General features: G+C 26.2%; 1 protein-coding gene across 3 annotated transcripts in view; it reads right to left on the reverse strand.

Annotated features, from left to right (window-relative positions):
• Positions 1–16185, reverse strand: part of LOC107454948 (histone lysine demethylase PHF8) — a 31386-nt gene that overhangs the window by 10571 nt on the left and 4630 nt on the right. For all 3 annotated transcript variants that reach the window (XM_043040951.3, XM_043040950.3, XM_043040949.3), the window contains 10 exons: positions 14836–14894; positions 14154–14314; positions 12774–12915; positions 10908–11103; positions 8889–9139; positions 8686–8792; positions 7179–7270; positions 6981–7064; positions 5705–5806; positions 106–365 (listed from right to left, as the gene is read on the reverse strand). In XM_043040951.3, the coding sequence (XP_042896885.1) occupies positions 106–365; positions 5705–5806; positions 6981–7064; positions 7179–7270; positions 8686–8792; positions 8889–9139; positions 10908–11103; positions 12774–12915; positions 14154–14314; positions 14836–14894 (1454 nt within the window). The remainder of the gene's footprint in view (positions 1–105; positions 366–5704; positions 5807–6980; positions 7065–7178; positions 7271–8685; positions 8793–8888; positions 9140–10907; positions 11104–12773; positions 12916–14153; positions 14315–14835; positions 14895–16185) is intronic.

The raw sequence follows: 16185 nt of genomic DNA on the forward strand, positions 1-16185 counted from the left end.
TCAAAACAAAATGCAAACTACTAAATTACTAGTAAAATTTTAATTATCAATACACATAAAAGTTTAACCCACTGTTTGTATCATATATGAAAAAATAGCACTCACCATGCTATTCCAAAAGGAACAGATAAAGTTCTGTTAATAATCGAACCATCTTTCATGGATGAGGCCTCCATTAGAGAATTCAGATCAATGTTCATTTTGTCAAACATAATTTTTGAATCCTGTAAGTTGAATTGCAATCCAGATGATTGAGCTTGATTAAAATTTAAGCCATCATAAAAATTATCAGAATTTGGCAATGTTTTTGATGTGAGCGAGAATTTTGATACAAGATCCAGGTTCTTTTCAGATTCTGTAGGTGCCTAAAATATTTTTAAAAAACACTAAGTTAAGAATCATACAAAACAAGTTAAAAGTTGTTTAGGTTAAATTTTAAGCCATATTTGAGGCATTAAATTCATATTCCACTTATTTCATATTTGGTTAATATATGTAGTACAGTAAAAAAGTTTCCAGAATAGGTCAATTACAAATTATAAAAAAATAAATCAATAATTTTATTTTATAAGCCTTCAAAGTACTTTAATCCTGCATCCACACACTCCTTCCAGCATTCGTAAAACTGATTGAAACACTCCTGAAATCCATTTTTTAAGGGGTCTTTAAATTGCTTCCTCACAATTTCAATCACCTTATCTAAATCCACAAAACAGTGTTCTTTCAGTGTTTCAAGTGGAAACAAGTAAAAATCCACTGGTACTAGGTCGGAAGAATAAGAAGGGTGTTCCAGAGAGGTAATACAGTAGGGAACCGATTATCCGGAACGATCGGGACCATCGCTATTCCGGATAACTGATTTTTCCGGTTTTCTGAATCGCTACAAAAAGCCGTTTTTTTTATTATTAAACCCAACTAAAAAAAAATATATTAGGAAATAATCTTAAAAAGAAGAAAAAAACGATGAAGTAATACAGTAATTATTATTTCTAAAATGATGGTATGGTAAACATCTTTCAAAAAAGAAAGAAAAATCCTAAAATCTTATGAGGGAAAAAAAAATTATTTTTTTTAAAAATGGTGGGAAAATTTATCGAATTTCGTTCCGGTTTTTTGGCTTTCCGGTTTTCTGATTTCCGGATAACGGGTTCTATACTGTACTGTGACTGTCCAGATAATTTTCCTGATCAATGTGCGTCGGGGAGCATTGTCGTGTAAAAGAAACCAATCATTTGTAGCCTATTTTATAGGTTGTTTTTGTCGGATTGCATGGCATACTCATTTAAGGATTTTCAAGTAAGGCTTGACCTTCAGGAATACACTGGCTGTAAATGACGCTCTCATAATAAAAAAACACCTCCAATATCACTTTTCCTTGGTTTCCGTCGAAGTCGAATTTATCCTTTTTTGGTAATGTTTTTGCCTTCCATTCTCCTGACATGTTTTGTCAGAGAGTTGGTAGAGAAAGCACCATGTCTCATCACCTCTTAAGATTTTCCTTGAGAAGCTGTTATCTTTATCAGCCATGAAAATAAAATCCCTGCACATGTTCACTCTCATTTCTTTTTGTTCAATAAATTTGTGATAAATTTTTTAGAACCATGTGCTACAAATGAAAATTCCAATTCCATGTGAAATTCCAAGTTCAGAGGCAATAGCATCAATGGATAATCGCCTATCCGCATGCACGATCTCTCGAACGCGCTCAACATTTTCATCTGCTAGGGAAAGCATCCTATGAAGAGGAGGGACACTCAGTCCAAGGATCATCTTCGATGTTTGTGTGACCTAAATGAAAATGCCTATGCCACTCGTAGAAAGCAGTTTTTTATGCCATTATTTCCATATGCTTTCTTCAGCATATCGCTTGCCTCACAAGGAGATTTCCTGAGCAAAAAAGCAGAATTTAATGCTTGCACGCTGCTTTAAAGACCTCAAATCAAAGTCTGACAAATGAAAAATTCCCTTTGTCAGAAATTACCTGCAGATAACACTAGAAATGAATTCCAGATAACTGTTTGTTTTTATTATTAGTGCTGCCAACCTCTAAAAAAAATTTCACCTCCAACGAACTCCTGTGTGAATGTAGATGACTATTCCGGGAATTTATTGACTCTACGTTACTTAATCTTCTATCAGCTACTACTAAAAAAATTACAATAGCAATTCACTAAATTTTTTTATTTATAATAAAAGATTATTTTTTTATAAACAGAGTTTATAATAAAACATTTTTTTCTTTTTACCTTTATCAATAAAATATTAAAGAAGATTTATAAAAAAATTAATCAACACGTATTTATTGCATCAAATTGTATAAGAGACTTATTTAAAAAATTTATTTTCATTTTTAGTATATTAATAAGTGGTAAAATTATTATAAAACGTAATAGCATTTTTTTGCAAAGGAAGAAAATAAAAATACATAAAATATACTTATTAAATTCATACATTCACAAATTTAATCAAATAATATTTTCTAAACAGCCTTCACTTAGTTATTTATTATTCTTATGAGCTCTGCTTAACACTGATTGGCAAGAAAGGAGCTCACAGAAATTCACTGCCCATATGATATAATTAGCATTTGATATCTATGAAAGGCTATAAAACTTGTTGAAGCTATTTAATCAAACTTTTTAAAAAAGGGTTTAAAACAATTCCAGAAAATTTCACATAATACATGAGAAATAGCATAATATCAAAAGCTATATCAGAATGAGAAAAATAAATAAAAGAAATTAAGTTAATAAAAAGTGATATTAAAATCAAATAGGTTAAAAAGGAAAAGAAATTATAGAATAAATTGTAATTTAATTAAAACTATTCAGAGGGAATAAATAACAATTTATTTCTACATATTTAAAATAACACGTTAAAGATATTACAAGCCATATATTAATAGGCAATAGGTGATCATGTATAAAAACATACAAAAACAAATAATTTTAGCCAGAAAACTAACATATATTAATTCTAAAATTTTTTATGTAATATTATTAACTTTATATATATATATATATATATATATATATATATATATATATATATATATATATATAAAAATTTTAGGATATCTTAATATAATCTATTATAAATAAGATATCTATTATAAATAAGATAAGGGATATCTTTCTTCAAATTAATGGAATACCACAGGGATCAAATTATTCATCTCTCTTAGCTAACTTATTTTTGCATTATTATGAAAAAAATTTTACTCTGAGTATTAAATTTGTTTTTAGATATATTGATGACTTAATTATCTTTAATTTCCAAGATTTTACTGTTTTATTGAGTGATATATACCCTGAGGAATTAATCTTACTTCGTAATCATGATGATAATATTAATTTCAATTTTTTGGATTTGGGTATTATGAAAGTTGAAAATATCTGCTTTGTTGATTTATACGATAAAAGAAATGATTTTAATTTTAATATTAATAAACTAGTTACTTGGAATTCTAATGTTTCTAGGAGCATCTATTTAAATACCACTTTTAATGAAATGAACAGAATTAAAAGAATATGTAGTAATATTTATTTATCCAAAATACAAATCGATAAACTCTTTCAAAATCTGATAAAAAACAATGGATACCCAACTAATGTAATAAAATTTTATATAAAATCATTGAATTAATCGTATATTTTGGTGGATATATTTTCTAAACATTTTTTTGTTAATTTTTATGATTTTCCCATGTGCAAATCCATTTCAGGCCAAAATTCATTGCCAAAATTATTTACTAAATAATTTCTTTGTTAATTTATGTAATTTTTCCATGTGCAAATCCATTTCGGGCAAATCCGTGGCTATAATTATGTACTAAAATTTTTTCTTTGTTAATCTTTCCATGTGCAAATCCATTTCGGGCAAATCCGTGGTTAGAATTATTTACTAAAAATTCCTTTGCTAAATAATTTCCCTTGTTAATCTATACAGTTTTTCCATGTGCAAATCCATTTCGGGCAAATCCGTGGATAAATTGTTTGCTAAAAATTTCTTTATTAATTTATACAATTCCATGTGCAAATCCATTTCGGGCAAATCCGTGGTTAAAATTATCTGCTAAAATTTTTTCTTTGTTAATTTTTCCATGTGCAAATCCATTTCGGGCAAATCCGTGTTAAAAATTATCTATTAAAATTTTTTCTTTGATAATTTAAATAATTTTTCTATGTACTAATCCATATCGTGCAATTCCGCGGCTAAAATTATTTACAAAGCAGGCAATTTATGTTTCTCTTTTCTATTTTATATTTTTTCTTAAATAAACATCTATCTTCTAAAACTATTTATGATCAATTTTTAAAATTATCCAGTATAATATTACCTTGTGCACATCCATTTCGGGCCCATCCTTGGTAACTAACAAATCAAAACTCAGAATAACAAATCACTTCAGCAGTGCAGTAAGAACGACACTTTAGAACCCTTTGGTCACACTCAATTTGCGCTTTTGTTTTCATCTTTTGTTTTCATATTTTGTAATCTGGCAATCTTTCTGCGAAAACATTTTTAAATCATTCTTGAAAAATAACTGTCCAAGTAAGTTGTTATGATTTTGCTACTCGCTTTATACTCCCCCCTTTTTAATGTTTTTTATTTTATTTTTTCTTTTTATTTTATTTTATTATCTGTTTTTACATGTTATATTTATTTTTACGTAGTTATTTAATAAAAATTTTTTTGAGTGCTCCTCACACTATTGTATTAATATATTTTGCTTTGGCTTTATTGATACAATATCAGAAAGCACTCTGTTTTGCGGATATAATTGTGTGGGCTGAAGAAAAGATTATATCTTTTTTTTTCCGGCTTTTTAATTAACACTTCACTTTTTTTTTTTTTTTTTTTCAAATAAAATATTGTTTGTTGTTTTTTTTTTTTTACTTATTATTTCCCACCCCCTTTTTTTCATATGTCTATAATTTTTCTTTGTTTTATTCTTCATTTAGAACTTATATATATATATATATATATATATATATATATATATATATATATATATATATATATATATATATATATATATATATATATATATATAGTAAAGACAAGTAAATTAGTTAACTTAATCAGTTAACTTAATTTTAATCTGTTTAGCTTATTAATTACAAAATTTTGAAAAAGGTTTAGATATACAATACACACTTGATAGTATATTGACTTACCAGTGGTCAAGATTAATCAGGTAAATGTTAAGTAAAATTGCTTAAGAAATATATAGCTATACAAAAAAAATTAAATTGTAAAATAAATTTTAAAAAATGATTGACCATTAAATATATTTTTTACAAAGAAATATAAGACAATTTTAAAAATAAAACAGAACAGTGTTGCAAATACATTTATTGAAGTTCACTAACAAATTTGGCATTTGAGAATTCACTAGCCCTTGGTAAAATGAAACTACTTAAACTAAATTTTCTTAACTTAAATGCCACTCAATGTTTATGAAGTTTTAACAAAACTCAATGTTTTGATATTGACATTTTTATAGTATTCAAAAACTTGCATGTTTGATTACGTGTCAAAGAAGTACAATAAAATTTAAAATGTCAATCATTTTCTTTAGATATGAACAAATATAGATATATGCAAATGGAAATTCTCCAACTAAACAAGTAAATTTTCCTTCAACTGATTAGTAAAGCAAACTTTTTATTGTTATAAAAAAAAATTATGAAAAACGTACCATTTTCATGACATTTTCAGCACGTTGTACTGGTTCCTTACGTCTTTGGCGCAAAGGTGCCTTCCTTGTAGCCACCAGAGGATTTTTACTACTGGAGTATTTCTAAAACAACCACCATAATTAAATCAGAAAAGTAATAAATTTTACAAACTTAAGCAAAATAAAACTTCCAACACCACAAAAAAAAGATACTTTTCATTTTCCGAGTTTCTAGATTAAAAATTCCCCAAATTTTTACTAAGTTATACATCAGAAGATTTTACAGATATACACATAGATATGATCTTTTCAGTTGATACAGGAAACACTAGAGATTTTAACAACATAAGAGCATTAATAAAAATTAAGAACCTAATAATGTAAGCTATATTGATCAATAGAAAAGATTATTTCAAAAAAAGAAAAACATTCCAGGAGAATTTCTAGATTACAATTTGAAACTATTAATTTTGAAACTATTCCAGAGGATTGTGATGCATACACAGTAATGTTTTTAAAATTATAGTGATATTAAAAAAGGAAAGATTTAAGCATCCCACCCTCATTTTTTTTTTATGCACATTCTGGATGAGTAAAAAGGACACCATTTCTAAAAGCTTCAAAGATGGTTTATCAAACTATGCCAAAAGATTTGCCATGCAAAATTTTCCAAAACATTTGTTGTTTAAAGAAAGATTTTTTAAATAGAGTTAGTAGTACAGATGTGTTCATATTATTTTGTCACTGATCTTTATATTGCATCTAATAAAGTACTGATTTTATAATAAAAAGGCTATTTAAATGTGGACCGAAATTTTGATTTCAGTAGCTTCAAAATTAAAATAGTGATAAAAAAGTTGTCCACTATTATTGTTGCTTAACTATTGTAAAAGAAGTAGAATGTCATAATAGATAAATAACTTATGAAGTAAAAAAAATATCTTTAAAGAAATTGGAATGTTCTGGTAAAATAGATAGGAGCTTACACCTATACCAATTTTATAGCATGAAAGTGCCAGTTCTATGTTAAGTGAAAGTTTTGTGCCATTTGTGAGCTTTTAATGCTCAATTAGCACTCATTAGACTGTTAATGTTTTACTTTCTTATTTATTTTAGTTTGAATTATCTATATCCACTTGAGTTTGCATAGCGTAAGTATGGAAGTACTTGAAGTCTTTTGCCACTTATCTTTATATAATATATCTATATATATGTATACTAATCTTTACAGAACCTATCTATACATATTAAATACAAATCTTCTTATTAAAAAAAATAAAAAATAAGTCATATATACCTCAGCTACTCTAACTTCCCTTTGTAGGTCTTTGATGAGCTTTGTAACATTTATTCCAGGAGGGACATCATCATGTTTATGATTCTAGAAACAAAAAATGATAGGTTTTAAATTACATAAGACTCTTGTTTGCACTCACATTTAAAATGAAATCTAGTGATTTATTCAGCAAGATTTCATTTAAAACCATTTACTTACTTGACTATCTGAACTCCATATTTTCAGAACTGATACTAATGCTTTGGCTCCAGAAACTAAATGAGTTAATTCTCTTTTACTCACATTATTATCTAAAGAGATAAAAAAAAAATATTTCCTAAATTAATAAATCATTTTATTAAAATGACATGAAAAATTCCAATTACATTCAAAACCTTAATTCATATTAAATAAATAATTTACAACACAAAAGTAAATTTGTAATAGAACAAATAGAAGTCTAATAATTTATTCAACTGTTTCTGTTACAAATCTAACAGAAATCTAAACTTTTCTGACTGATTGGAAGAACAAAAAAAAAATATACAAATTTCTGTTCACATCCTTCTGAGATTTTAATTTTAATAGTTTGGGAAGAGGCAGCTTAAAGAAGATAAGACTAAATATGCTTTTTTTTTTAAATAAAATAAGAAATAATAATAATAAATGGAAAAAATATAAATGCCCTTTTATTAAATAAATACAATTATCCCATGATTTCTTTTAGATACAATTTAGATACAATCTTAGAAATCCATTTTAATTTTTGGATTAATGTGTTTTTCCTTTAAATATTCAATTATTACTGGTTCAAAAAAAAATGTTTTTTACATTAATAATAATGCTACTTATGTTAAATTAGATTAGCAAAAATTGGAGTTGAAATGCCTTCATAATGCCTGGTACTTCATAATATCATCGAAAATACAAACTTTTTTATTGATACAGCAAAACTTCTCATGAAATAAAGAGTAAAAATATTTAATAAATTTCTACTTCATAACAAATTCAAAATCCAAAAAAAAAAAAAAAGAAAGAAATTTTTTTTTATTCAAAGCAAGTTTAAACTACACCCTTTTTTTCTTTCAAAGTAAGGCATTTTAAGAATAAAATAACACAACTTTAAACATTTTTAATGATTTTTATCCTGCTATAATCTTGAACAATTTAGAGCATAACATAAACTGAAGCAGAAATTACTAAATAGCTATAAATAGTAATTATATCCATACAGAGGTGTTAAAAGTACATGGCAAGATATAAAATATAATGAATAAAAAAATCAATTAAGGCTTGTTTTATAAACAGCAAGTTCTTTTAAAAAAAATTGTCTTTGGCAAACAAAGGCCAAAATTGGCTCATTAATGAATCATGTTAATTAGCCTATAAATTTAATAAGATTGGTACAACCCAGCCAAACCCCCATATGGGGACCATAGATGAGTGCTTCCGTTTAACAAAATAATCCAAACAGCACAAGCTAACAGATCAGCACAACTGCAGCATAGTAGGGTGGAACAAAAACCAATTACCATGAACTGCAAAGAACAACAAATTGACAAACAAAGAAGCTCTATAAAGTTTCAAGGAATTTGGGGTAATTACTGGTAGACAATAATTTGAAATGGACAATACAACAAATAGGTAGACAATAAAATAGACAATACAATAAATAGGTAGTAAACTATAAGAGTAATAACTATGATGAATATTTAGAGAAAATAACCTTTTAACTGATCTAAAATATGTGGTGCTGCAAACCAATGAACAGTCTCAAACGTTGGGAACTTGTATTTTTCAGGAGTATTTATCCGTTTCTCCATCTCATGAATACTGAAAAATTCAAATAAAAAACAATTTTTTTTAAAAAAATGACTAACCATTAAATCAAAAATCAGTAATTATATAAATTAAAAATATATAGATTACTGTAGCTGAAGTGGTATATTCAAGCTGTGTAAAAAATTGCCCCCAAACACTAGAGAGTCTACAGGTGTTAAAACTGCGTGTATCCATCCAGTTGGTATAAAGAGTGTCTGCCCATGAGTTAGAAGCATTTGGTAACAGACATCAACCTGATCACCGAAAAAGGTTTCACTCTGATTAGATGAGGCCATCCAATGTTCATACAATGCTAAATTGGCAGGTGTAGGCTGTATAAGAAAAAATACCTTTTCTCCCTAAAAATAAAATACTTAGTAAATAGTTAGATTAAGAACAACATGTATCATGTTACTTTTTTGCTGCAAAACTGATTAAGAAGAAATGATTAATTTCCTTTCATAATAAAAAAAAAAAATAAAGTATCTAGTTAACAAAAGTACATTAAAATAGCAGTGTTTATTATTTTTAACAAATTTTAAGAGAAAATTTAATAAATCTGATATATATTAAAATAATAATGCAGCTTCTGTTGATTTTTAAACTTGCCAATAAGTGGAATTAGCTGATTATTGTCATCAAATTCCATTTCACCGAATCACTAATATATAATCACGTTGAAATTTTTTGAACATATGAATCAAAATAATTAGATTAATCAATAAAATAAATTAAAAAAGAAAACAAAATTGTTAATTGTCATAGTCAAAGTACGCAAATCAATGCTTAAGAACTATTTTTTAAGAAATAAATTAATCAAGGTCTCAGTTTTGTTTACTCACATAAAATAGTTTCAAACACATAACAGAAAGAAAGGTTGTATTGAAATTTGTTGGAATACAAAAAGAACAAATGAATGCGAATATATTTATTTTGAATAAAAATAAGAATTATTTAGCATAATATTTTAAATTCTCTGCCTACAATGGTATTATAAGTTTTTTTGTTCACTTGCTCAAGAAATTAAACAGAATCGATAACAAAAAGCACTTAAAAAACTTTATTTAAAAGAAAAAACAACTTTTTGAAGATATCTTCCAAAATGCAAATGAAAAAAAAAAAAATCTTCTAGCAACTGGATTATGAGTAATAATTGAATCATAGAGATAAGAAAACATCAATATTTCTAGAAAACAAAAAATGCAGGAAAACTGAACTAAAGGAAGTAAATTTAAAAAAAAAAGTTAAGTTAAAGCACCACCTAATCTCTAATCCACTGTGATCTTCAAAATTAAACATTTTATGTTACCTTATTAAAATAAAAAAAAAGTTAATTATTTCACTTTCAAAGGGCAAAACCCTCACTTTCAAAGGGCAAAACCCATCTTCTTATACCTATGAGGCACACTAAAAGTGACATTCACTTAAGTAGTTTCTCACAAAGCATACTTAACTTCAAAATATTGTTTATTGGATACAGAAAATTTCAACTTCAAATTCTGAGGGGAAATAAGCGATCTTTTGTTTCATAGTGCTGTTTGGCTTCATTAATTTTTATAATTTTTATTGGAAAGTACAGTAGAGTCTCGATAATTCGAGATGGATGGGACCAAGCCAACTTCGAACTTTTGAAAACTCGTATCATCGAAAACTTAAAAATTAATAAATGTTTAAGCAAGAGGGAAATAAAGCAACTTTTAAATTTCAGTATTTAATTGAAAAATATATTATATATAAAGTGAATTTATTTACATTAGGGGGTCAGAGTACATTTACTGCATTACATCAAGTTACAATATTCTATTACTGCATCAGGTAAATTGTATTTTAAAATAATTTTCCAATGTTTTTTGTTTAAACACACTATTCACATTCTTCAGTGTTTAACACATAATATTTAGTTTTCAACTTCTAGACATAGTAATCGTAGTAAAACCAACCACAGTAATCATTTCACATGTTGTGTATGAGCTGGTCATTATTTTGGAGTAAGACAGATTTTTTTCACTAGCTCAGATTTATAGGAAATTTTAACAATCGCGACTATACTGTAAAAGACAGTGAACAATGAAAAATAAACAAGAATCTACAATAATATTACAAATTCTACAGATTTCTATAACTTACTCGTAAAATATGATACCAAACAGATGTACCACCAAAATCAATATGAAAATCCGTATAACTGTCTTGAGCACTCATAAGGCAGTACTTCATCACTTGAGGACAAAATGGAGTATGTGTTTCAGAATTTTTTGGCCAGTAATTTTCTACCCAACTGAGTTTTTGAACAATGGTAGGAGGTTTTATCAATTCTGCTAATCTAAAATGATAATAAAAGCATGTGAAATATACAGCTTAAAAACAATTTTAAATTTAAGAAACTACTTTGAAAAGATTAAAAATTTAAAATATGGTGATGAGAGTAAATTGATTACGATTACAAGCCATAGCGCGTCAAGCACCCCTAACGTAGAGGGGATACAAAAAATAAGTCATGATACCTTGCTTGGGATGGGTTATTCTTGAGTGCAGATTTGTAAAGGCAAAATTGAATAAATAATTAAACATATATAAAATCAAAAAAATAAATACATCTATAACAAATTCTTTTTTTAGTTATTAAACGCTAAAAAAGAAAATTAGAATAATTCTGAGTATCAAACTACATTGCTGCTTTTTCCAGATTCAGTGTGTTTAACCAGTCCTAATTAATACACCTAGATAATTTAAATAAAAAATATTTGATTTGAAATTATTTGCTTTGTCTCCAACAGATAAAACAAAATTATGAATGTAAACGTTAATACAGTCAGACCTCGATATAAGGTTTAAGGGACATCGCAAAGGTGACCTTATAAGCAGGGAGACCTTTGAACCTATTCATTAGCAGTTCGCAACTAAGCGCGTAAATAGTACACTGTATGATTTTTTTAAAATGGTACTACAAACGATCGGCCATAAATTAAATATTTAAGTCAATAAATTTTAATAGAATTAGCAAAAAATTAAAGGAAGTTAGGTTTTTAGCAAAAAATTAAAGGAAGTTAGGTTTTTAAATTTTTTTTAAATTTAAAATAAAGCTGTTTACAAATTTCCTCAAAGTGTACATACATACATTACATCTTACTTTATTTAAAATAATCATTTATGCAGGTCTGTCTCGTTTTTGGTTTCATTTTTCGAACAATGTTTTCTAGATTTTGTAACTTCTCAAAATGTTCCTCAGCTCCCACATGGTTTGTAAAAAATTTTCGCATGACATTTGTTGCATTGAAGGCTTCCACTTGGGTTACAGCTACAGTCTCAGGATCACTGTTATTAATCACTGTCCACAACTTGTGAAACAATTTCAGAAATTATAGCTTGTTCATTGGCTGTAACATTTTCATAGAACTCAAGAGGGGTAATTGCCTTGTAAGGATGTTAAATAGGCTTTTGTCAGAAAAGAGCTCGCCTCAGATAAAAGGACCTTATAAGCGATAACGATTTTTGAAACGTGACCATATATCCGGTAATCTGTAACAAAGAATTCCTCTTCAGTGAGCCAGGACTTTGGAAAAGTGACCTTATATGGGGGTGACCTTATACCGAGGTCTGACTGTATATGAATAAAGAGGTAGAGAATTCATATTTTAAATTAAATAGAGGCATACTCTTGGTAAAAAGGGATCCAGAAATTTAGAAGTCTGGGGTCTTAAGTGCCTATAATTTCCAAAGTCTAGTTGAATCAATGATAATTGATATTGATATGATAATTGATTTACATGCTATTTTATAAGAGTAATTGGAACTGTAATAAAACAGCATGCAAATACAAGAGAAATGTTACCGATGTTTAAATTGATCTTAAACTTAGAAGTCTTAAAAATATTAAGTTCATACATTTTAATTTCATTAAATTTACATTAAAGTAACTGACAAAAACCATAGAAAACATGAGTTTTTTTTAAAAAAAAAGAAAAAAAAGCTAATTACTAACAAAATACAAACCTTGTTTTTGAAAATTCTAAACTTATTACATTATAAACTTTGCTTCGGATAGGATTATTAAAATATTCAACCCACTCTGACATAGGCATTCGGATATTATCTTGTCTGGCTACATCTATCACATCTAATGGAAAATTAGGCCCTAAAAAATCACCAATGTTAAAACCAAATTTGCAGGACCATTTGAAAAGCAGAATTATTTTTATACAATAAAATACACAATTTCCACAAATACTTTTAAAAATGTCATGTTTTAAATAGTATTTAGAAACATGCATGCATTAAAATGTATAGACATTATACAAACATTCTTATAAATTAATACATCATATACCTGAAGTAGGTAAACAAAATTAGAATTTTAAATTTTCATCAACTTTTTAATTAATCCAATAAAACAATTTTATCACAAAAAATTTAAGTTTAGGAACCACGGCAATTATAAATTAATTTAAAAGCAAAACGCTGATAAGTTAACTATCAGAAATAGCTAATGGAGGTAGAAAAATTAATATGGTTAAAAAAAATGGGAGAGAAGATGTCTTTATATATATATGAATATATAATATTTAGCTGGAAAATTATAAATCGAAAAGTGAGCACACTTTTTGTTTAAAGAAATTTGTTTTATAATTCAACAAAATAAAAGTTTTCTTTTTTAAATTTGAATTTAAAGCTGTCAAATATACTCAAAAGTATGCATAGAAATAATTTAAAACACAGCAATCCAATTTTAGATTCCCTTTTATTATTTTTCATTTTTAAATGCTGGGACATTATGGTGTTTCTTTCATTAATTATGAGAATAAAAACCTGTGAAAGAATCAAAATCAGAATTCTATCTGTAGATAATTACCATATAATTTCCTTAGTCCTTAAAAGATGGCAAGACCATGTAGAAACATCGATTGGAGAATTTGAAATAGTTGGAGTCTTTGAATATGTCATCTTTAATATTATTTTACCAAAATACAGTTCGATCTTTACATTGTTTAATTACACCTATTTTATAGTTATTGTTTTTTTTTTAAGTAACTGTAGAAAACTTCGAGTGAAGAAAGAGAAAATTATTAGTAAAGCATGTGAATTATTTAATTTAAATAAACATTGCACACTAATTGCAGTTAACATTTGATTTCATTTATTTATTTGATATTTTCAGAAATTTAAAATGAAAAAAAAATTTGCATCAAAATTTTTAGTTTTAAAATTTTAATACTTTGACATACTTAAATTTCTCCCTCTAACAAAATTTAAAAAAATTAAATATATATATATATATATATATATATATATATATATATATATATATATATATATATATATATATATATATATATATATATATATATACTTGAAGGGAAGAAAATTGCTTCTTACCAACATAGTCCATAACATCACTAACAGTGAATGTATCAGATGGCATTTGTATTCCTAAGCCAACTTTTGAATCCACCAAAATAGGTTTACTGAATCCATGTTGTATTAAATAAGGAAGCGAAAGTTGAGGACCTCGAAGACGTATAATCACTTCCTCTGCACTATAAAAGAAATTATAATTCATATAATAATTCAATGCTAACACTTTGAATATTAACCTTGACAACCACCGATACATAGAAATCCTAAAAACATTCTAACTTTTAGGCTTAAAAAAAGTAGGTTAAATTTTACCAAAACACTGAGCGATACGCAATTTTTTTTTTTAAATATGATTAAGCATTTGACTCTTGAACATATATATAAATATTACAGATTTGAACAATTAATAATTTCAAATGACTTACAATAAAATGTAATTTCATTGTAACCTGTAAAAACGAGAATCTAGTGTTTTAATAATTGTTGTTTTGTTAAATCTTAACATTTCAATAAAAAAAAAATTCAAACAAATAATCTGATCTTTATATTAATTTTCGTTTTTTATTTTAAAATAGAATGCAAAAATTCATTACAGCAGTATATCTCTTATAATATCTTTTCTTTTACGTAAATTATGTAAATCAGGTTTCTAATAATTTTAAAACATGCCAATAATCCATAATATACCTATACAACTAACCTTTTAAAATGCCTGGATCGAAGTTCTTTAACAAAGACTGGAGTTCCTGATTGAACAGCCTACAAAATATTTAAATATAATTATACACTGATGTTTCAGAAAGATGATCAAGATCACGATTATTACAATTCAAAAGATGGTGTCAATAAATTGCTAATCACATAAACTGGTTATTTAATAAAAAAAAACTTTAAAAAAATGGATATTAGTGCTATAAATTCAGATTCAGAATTAATTTATGATTCTATAATATTGATTTTAATGGTTAAAAAAAATATTTTCTCCAAACAAACTTAAAAGTGAAAATCATTGGCTTTTATAGACATATTATATATTACAACTTTAAAAAAAATATCAATAATGTTTAAACAAATCAACTGAATGTTTACTGACTGCATATTAATTAAAAGAAAAAACATATGTTAATATTATAGACATTATGAAATAAACTATAAAATACTTAAAAGCAGGTTTAAAAGTTATTTCCAACAAAAGATATACAAGATTTTAATTTCGAAATTCTCTTAACACTTAGTGCAGTGCTAAATTTAAAAAAATCTTAACATATTATTTTGTTGACTATGGCTGATTTTTCAAAGAATAAAACTTGCAACCTCAAATTATTCATTTTTTCTATTGCTGAGAAAATTTTAAAAACATTTTCTAATAATTTTGTTACAATTATAAATATCGTAAAAAATCAGGACTTCCTAATTGGAAACTTCATGAAATTTTAATAAAAATTTGTAAATGAAGTTTTGCTGCTGCTAACAGCTTTGTTTAAAAATTGTGTGTGAGGATTGAATAAAACTCTAACAGCAATTTTAATTATGCTTTACGCAAAATATTGAAACTTAAAAAGGTTTTACAAATCTTCAAACCTTAGAATTACAATTTTAATAACTCACATAATAGACAAGAATAAAAATAAAATGAAAGTGATTAAATAATTATAAAACCCCGAATTGACATTTTTTTTAAAAATTGAATACGAAAATTGACATTTTCCTTTTGCTTAAACAATACATTTCAGATTTTATCAAAACAATTTTATAATATATTTAGATTTCATAACGTGAAAAAACCAATGTTTGGTAAAAGTTAATTACACATGAAAAAATTTTAATTACAGAAGTATAATAATTAAGTTTCTATTTATTATAGACAAGAATAAAAGTAAAATTAAAAGCTTTAAAATTCACAAAGATTAAGCTATGATTTCTTTTCCCCCCCTCCTCAGAAAATGGCTAGAATGAGAACATAAAAACAATAATTTTCGCTAGAATGCAAAAAGAAATTATATGTTTTCCAAATATGTTATCTCTAATATGTTTTCCAAATATGTTAAGA

The sequence above is a fragment of the Parasteatoda tepidariorum genome, chromosome 2, assembly GCF_982258835.1.
Source record: "Parasteatoda tepidariorum strain Cologne lab strain chromosome 2, Ptep-v5.0, whole genome shotgun sequence".
NCBI classification, from domain to species: Eukaryota; Metazoa; Arthropoda; class Arachnida; order Araneae; family Theridiidae; genus Parasteatoda; species Parasteatoda tepidariorum.